The sequence below is a fragment of the Teleopsis dalmanni genome, chromosome 1 (genome assembly GCF_002237135.1).
Source record: "Teleopsis dalmanni isolate 2A chromosome 1, ASM223713v2, whole genome shotgun sequence".
Classification (NCBI taxonomy): Eukaryota; Metazoa; Arthropoda; class Insecta; order Diptera; family Diopsidae; genus Teleopsis; species Teleopsis dalmanni.
The window spans coordinates 41,353,839-41,361,131 of NC_051846.1; the positions used below are offsets into that span (position 1 = coordinate 41,353,839).

The 7,293-nt window shown below is 27.7% G+C and overlaps 1 protein-coding gene and 1 long non-coding RNA gene across 2 annotated transcripts; both read right to left on the bottom strand.

The window, feature by feature from the left end:
- Positions 1-3,302: 3,302 nt before the first annotated feature.
- On the bottom strand, positions 3,303-4,222 carry LOC119671982. The gene is made up of 2 exons (XR_005251856.1): positions 3,664-4,222; positions 3,303-3,603 (listed from the first exon to the last, which is right to left on the bottom strand). It is a non-coding gene; the product is annotated as an uncharacterized LOC119671982 (long non-coding RNA).
- A 1,409-nt stretch (positions 4,223-5,631) lies between these two features.
- LOC119672950 lies at positions 5,632-6,106 on the bottom strand. Its single transcript, XM_038084134.1, has 2 exons — positions 5,729-6,106; positions 5,632-5,672 (listed from the first exon to the last, which is right to left on the bottom strand). The coding sequence occupies exons 1-2, from the start codon at positions 6,056-6,058 to the stop codon at positions 5,649-5,651; spliced, it is 354 nt and encodes a 117-aa protein (XP_037940062.1). The 5' UTR covers positions 6,059-6,106; the 3' UTR covers positions 5,632-5,648.
- Between the last annotated feature and the right edge of the window lie 1,187 nt (positions 6,107-7,293).

Sequence of the window (7,293 nt, forward strand, 5' to 3'; positions counted from 1 at the left end):
GCTTTGGCTTTGTCGAAACTTAGATACCCTGTTTACAGAACCTTGAGTCTTATATTCAGGTCTCATTTATATGACAATATAATATAATACATTGTAAAATAAAAATTAATGTTTCTAAGAAAACCTTGTTATGAAATCTCTGGTTTATTTCAAGCTAGATCTAAATATAAACTCATTAACCTAATTTTAATTATACAGGTTGGGTTATCAAACCATACTCAAATCACATAAAAAAGTATTTTTCTGGAAAAATGTATCTCTGAATCGGCAGTTTATATGAAGATTTACACATTCTTTTATATAAATATAAAAACGTTCTACACAGAACTTCATTTAAATATATTTATGGACAACAGATAGAAATTATATACGAATGTTCAGCTTATATGATAGCTATAGGATACAATTTTCTGATTTTGACAAATCCAGATAGAACACATAAGATTCCATGGCGTGAGTTATACTTACGTTCTTAATTTAAATTCGGTACTTTATATGCCCATTATATCTAAATCTGAACCGAAATGAATGAAATAATGCAAATGTTGTTATATGAATATAAGTACATTAGGTATGAAATTTTATTGTTCAGTTCATGTGTTATTAAAAAAAGACAGTAGTCCAAATATCACCAATCCAACAATAAATGATAAAGGTCTCAAAAATAATGCGTGCAGAGGTTCACTCGAATGGTACAACAATTGAGAAAGTCATTTGAACTGACGCAGATAGATGGACACTCCTAAATCAACACAGACCGTTGAACTGATCGAAAATGGGATCTTTATGGGATCTACGACTTCTCCTTCAATACGTTGTAAAAATATTGATAAATCTAAAATACTCCTTTACACTTTTTTGTAAATGGGGTATAAAAATTATTCATTAAAACTTAAAAATTCATAACAATATATCACAGAATTTAATTTCATTGTTGTCACTATTAATTTTGGTGTTGAATTTATTATTTAAATTTTTTTTGGCAACTATCTGCTGGCAGAGTTGCCAAACATTATTATATTCTACATTTATTGCTTACAAAATGATGCTGCTACATTCTTCTTATAATAAGGTATGCCCAAGTAGTTATGGTGCGATGCAGTTGCATCTATATATCACTCGTAGCATCTATATATAACAAAACTTTTATGAAAGCTGCAGTGATGTGATACATGGCCTAAAACCTAATGGTTATAAGAACCGCACATCGTACCGTACTATAATATATCGAGAATATAGCTTAATGCTGAGGCGCTTTGATGAGCATTGAAAATAAAATTATATGAATTTTCTGATGTTTATTTTAATTGAAATATTTTATTTAATATTCAACTATGAAACGTAAAATGGAACAATGAAATACCTCGATTTTACTAATAAATTTTTATATAAAATAAATTTTTGCTCTTTCAAGTTTTGATTAAATGAAAATAATTTATTGTAACACAAAAGGAGAATAATTTCATTGTCACCAACAGTTCCATAATATTTCAGAGCTTTTGTTCTATTAATCCTACAACGCTGATAAGGCCGCAAAATTACATCAAAATTACACCGTAATATTGCACAAAATATAAAGTTATCCGCTTAAGTCTTTCACAAAATTTTAATAAGTATGGCAATTTGTTGTCACAAAAGATTTAACAAGATAAGTAAAAATTAGTAACCTTCAGGAACATTCAGGAACGTTACGTCGTTGGACTCCAATAAAACAAAATTATTTTAAGCTATAAATTTTTAAGATCTATACAAATGTTCATTACATGTAACAATAGACAAAAGCCGCAAAATATTTCTGGAATACGGTTTCCCTTAGATACGTACAGCGGGATATTAATTTACTTGTTTAATTTAAAATTTTAATTTTTGTTAGAAGTGAGTTCAGATGTTATATAGCGAATTAAACACAGAAAATTTAGGCCAGCTATGTTTGTCCGCTAGAAAAATGGACGAATGAAAAGAATTTGTATGACATATTTGTGAATAGACTAAGTTCAAGATTTATTTTGTAAGTTGAGAATATACCATAATAAATTAGTAAACACTAAAAGAATTTAATTTATATTGAATATTGAATATAAATGATATGGTCTCAGATTTTATATTCGTAGTCGCATTGAAATAATTACAATATTGATTACTAATTTTTAGTAATTGTGACTAACTGCTTCTAATTATTACTAAATATTACTAAATGTAACTAATTATTACTAACTATCTCCAATTATTACTAATTATTACTAATTATTCCCAATTATTACAAATTATTACTAATTTTTATGTAAATTTTATTAACTTTAATAAAAACAATTAAAAATTTAAAGTTATACACAGTTCTGGCTCTGAGCAGGCAACTTAGTAGTAACTTGTATTAATTTATATATGAATAGATAATAGTTTATAAGAAATTTGTATAATCAGTACTTCTTCAAATCCGCTTCACACATTCTTAAATTCTAAATTAATAAATTTTAATATTGAGAAAACATATATTTATAATAGATTTATTTAATATTATAATATATATGCTTTAGTATATATATATTTTGGTCTTTGACTTTCTTAATAAGACAGGATATATTTAATATTTCATCAGTATGAGCTTGGATGCCATTCATTCCTAACTTGTACCAGTTCATATTGGCTTTACATGATGCTATTTTGTTATGATGGAATTTACGGAGACGAGTTTATTCATAGTCTCTTAAATTTTTAATATTCTTTTCGCTTACAGAATGTTTTCATCTAGAATATTGTGTTTATAGAGAGAGTCATAACAAAATTTCACAATTGCGTTATCTTTATTTAATTTTTCAAGAGAAAAAATCTTCGAAAGATCTATGGTCCCTTCGCGTTAACAACAAGTATTGAATGAGATGGAACGATGAGCTCTATGAGCTATACCTCGAAATTGACATAATAAATTGTATAAAAATTTAGCGACTTTGCTGACTTTGTCATGTCGTGACAATGGAAGAAAGAGTTTTGCATAGAAAGGTCTTTCATTCCTCATCCTCAGGTGGAAAATGCGGTAGAGGACGGTAGGGGACACGTACTATCAACTCGAAATTATCAACTGGCGACAGTAAGCCAGTAAGATCGGGTCTGTAATGACTTAATAAATAAATACTAATATTTTGGTACTTTTTGATTGTTCATAAATATCAAACAAGACAACTTTTGGGTAAATGTATTTACATATACACAAAGCCACATAGTCTAGTAAAAATTACTAACAAACGCTATCTTTATTGCATAATACAATTTTTATTTTTAATGTTAATTTGAAAGGCGTATTGAAATTTTATTTACATAATTTATTGTCAAATGTTTGTTAATCCAAATGTTAGTTTCAATCGTTTTTTTATTTTGTGGTTTGGTAAATTTCTCAAAATATAGATCCACTTTCGGTAACCTTATTTTCAGCTGGTATTAGTAAAATTCACAATATTCTTCTAAAGTATAAGTCTATTAAAGTTGAATTGCAAAGCGAATATAGTGGACTGCTGATCATCTATATAGGTTTCAATTAATTCATTTCTTGAATATCACTTCTCTGTTCTCGTTATTATATTTTCGTAAGTGTAGCTGGTAATTCTGAAACTATAAAATCACTCATATATAAACCATTTAGTATTAACTTCAAGAAATCATTGTACAGACCTTTTCAAATACTTTGTACCCCAATTTTCTTAAAATACATAGATCAACTGTTTAAGTCAAAATGCTTTCATAACACTATCACAGAACCTTTTGTTAATGTAGGATTCATTAGATGTTCATATACCAGCGATGCTTTTGATAAATATTCCAGTGAAATGCTCAACGTTCATTTTCGAGGAAAGTGTTTAAACTCGATGTTGAAGTCCCCGATAAATTATATATTCTCTTTTTCATTTGCTGTAGTTGGTTATATTTACCCATTTCCAAGACATCTTTTATTTGTTCAAAAATCGCTTTTTTGGCAAGGCTGTCTATTAATGGATTGGTTTGAGGATTTCGATTTTCTTGCAACGTGCTGGGGGTGTAGATAATGTTCTCCGACAAATAGTAATGCATATGGACCATATTAAAATAATGAGATTGAACTCTTACTATAATTGTTATGAACATGAAGCACATAAACAAAAATATAGACTTTATAGTGTCGGGATCCATTTCGAATTTTGAATTTTGGGGTAATGAAAAGTCAAAACGACATGTGATAAATTACTTTTATATTTAAAATTTAAATTATTTAACTATTAATGCAGTTTTGTTTTTTAATTTATGACATATATTTTAAAAATTTAATTATTGCAAGGTTGAAATAGAGTGACATTTTTGATTTAATTTTATTAGTACTTGGAGTAATGGCATTACAATCTTCAATATAATCCACTTTATAATTTGATGATTATACCTATTTCATCTTTCATTTAGATTTTAGTAAAATAATGCTAGAGTGTGTCTTCAGTTAATTTATTGAAAAAAATATTTATTTAATAAGTTGACTTATATAAACTTATTTAATTAAAATAAATGTTAATAATTTTTTGTATATAATTTTTGTTGTGTTATTATTATTATGAAAAGGGCTCCGGTGTACTTTTCCGAACAGTGCATCCTTTCTGTGCAGGAACTGTATGATATTTTGAAGATAATCTATATAATGATCTTTCAACATTGATCACTATTTCTGATATTTCCACAATAGAATTACACTTCATGGTATGACCTAAAAATATTTTAATCAATAAAATTACTATTTATTATAAAATACAAGTTTCATAAAATTTGGTGAAATAATCCTGAATTTATAATCACGACGAGAAATTGAAGAATAAGAAAAAGATAATAATATTCACTGAATAAATAAATTTAGTGATGCCGATATACCAACATTCATAAGAGTCATAAGGTTATATATAACCAGTAGACGATGACTAAGCTATCTTTTCGCTTGCTTCTAGCTGAATAGTTTGTCTAACTTGTAAGTAGTTTTTCTAAAAATACGACTAATAATTGCCGCTTTTTTTAAAAGTAAAGGAATAATAATTTTAAGTTAATGCATGTAGAATATACTATAACTTTGACCATACTATAACTTAGAATAGTTCTAGATAATTGCCATAGTTCTAATTATCGCCATAGTCTTGATAATCATCTTAAAAGCACTACAATTCGCTAATGAGAAAGAGACACACAAATGTAAAATTCTTGCTCTTTTTAATATTAATTAATAACTTGAGAATGAAAGAGAGAGAGAGAGAGAACAAGAGATATGTTGACTAAAATTTCTTCACAGTGACCAGAATTTCTACGCATCGTGGTGTGGGCGAAAACAGTGTTGTTTAATAATGAATGTCAGAATATGCGTCCTATATGTGGACACGAAAGCATATTCAGAGAAAATAAAATTACGTTAGTTCAAGTTTATTTATAATTTTAATAATAAATAAATTTGATTTATCCCGACATATAACATATAATAATTATCCCGACATATAACATATAATAAATAATAATATAAATCTGTTTCAATACAGCTTAATAATAATGGAAACCTCGCAAATGAAAGGATACATACCATATCAGTTAATTTTGGCTAAGTAGAGAAGCTACTCAATTCATTTCGATAGAGTTATTTATTATTAAATATTTGAAGTTTAAATGGGACAGTCAATTAAAACCTAAAAAATATAATTAAAGTTTTATATATTGTCGTTATTTTATATTAAAATAGTACTTGTTGAATTATGGAATTAGCTATATTTAAACTTTCTTCTAACTGATCTTCCGTGTTCACAAGTTCTTCTCTGTTTATTGCCTCTACAATAGGTGGGTCAGTATTAACAGTAATTTCAGCTAAATTCGCAATTATACTCTGCTCTCTGAGAATATTTTCATTTTCAACTTGATGTACCAGATCACGTTGTCGTCGCATACGATTTCGACGACTGGGAAATAGTATTTGGCGATTAGCAAAACCCAAATAAAAAAATTCTATTCTTAATAAAATAATAAGTAAAATAAAATATAAGAATAGAAGTAATGTACTGAGCTCACCGGAGCCCATTTTAAATTTAGCCTGACGGTCTGATGAAAATGTTTAAAAGTTGCACGCTGTTTGTAATTTTACTTTAGCTCTTGATTATATATATATATATTTTTATGAATATTTGACATTAAATACTAAGAATTTTGTTTTCAAGTTATTTAGGGGTTATACTGAAATGATTATAACTACTATTCATATTAAATAAAGCACAATACACTACAGATAGCACAAAGTCTGGCTTTAAGAAGACTAATTAAGATTCCTTGGTATATTAGAACAACAGCCATGCATAAAGATCTAAAAATCGACTCAGTGAAAAAATATATCAAGGACAGAGCCCTTAAATTATTCACAAAACTTAATACGTTTCCTAACCCCACCCTAACAAACCTTAAGTCCACTCAGGACGCACAGGAAGATATACTGATCTACGGTCCGTCAGTAGTTAGAAGATAAATAAATGATAATGATTCTAGTATAATTAACGTTTAGTGTGGGGCAAGGATAAGCCCCCAGCCACAAAAGAGTAAAAGTGCGCAATAGCACTAACTCAAATCACAACAACAATACACTACTTTATCCAAAGATATACAGTGACATCATTTCGTTTGTTGATACTTATATATTAAATTATTTGCTTCATAACTTCCGTCCAATTACCAGGAATTTTTTGATAATAATTCTGAAATTGTATCAGGAATTAGTTCAGGTTAAATTATATTAAATTTAAATTTAAATTACGGTTCGTAAAATATTTTAAAGAATATATTCATTTTATTGCTACTATATTATATATTGAAAAAGTAATCCTACCTCCAAAAATACAATGAAAGCATATAAATTTTTAATTTCATTTTATACAAAAAATGACGATGTAGTGAAGATTGTTGGCAAAATACTATAGAGTCTCTCTAGTAAACAGCGAAGGGAACTGTGTATTGTAGTCCAATGTACTAGACAGAAGGCTCATCATGTTTTTGGGCATGGCACGCTTAAGTCCGATGACTGGGGCATTTTTTGTGTGAATATGTAATAACTTTATACTGCCCATGATTTGCATGCCATTCATCCTTAATGACAAAAGGATGTAAAAATCTACATCCTTGTAAAAATGTTCACAAGACTTCTATAAAAGTGATAAATAAAATTAATTCTTTAAGCATTTTTAGTTGCTTTAATTTAACAGTTTATTATTAAAATTGTTAGTATTTTCTCCATCAGTTAAATTTTCAACTCTTGATATTACTCTTTTA

Excerpts from the sequence above, each read along its gene's own strand:
- LOC119672950 (XM_038084134.1), bottom strand. The coding sequence starts at position 6,058 with ATGGGCTCCGGTGAGCTCAGTACATTACTTCTATTCTTATATTTTATT. Across the intron at positions 5,673-5,728 it reads CTAATTCCATAATTCAACAA|GTTTTAATTGACTGTCCCAT; the intron begins GTACTATTTTAA and ends TATATTTTTTAG.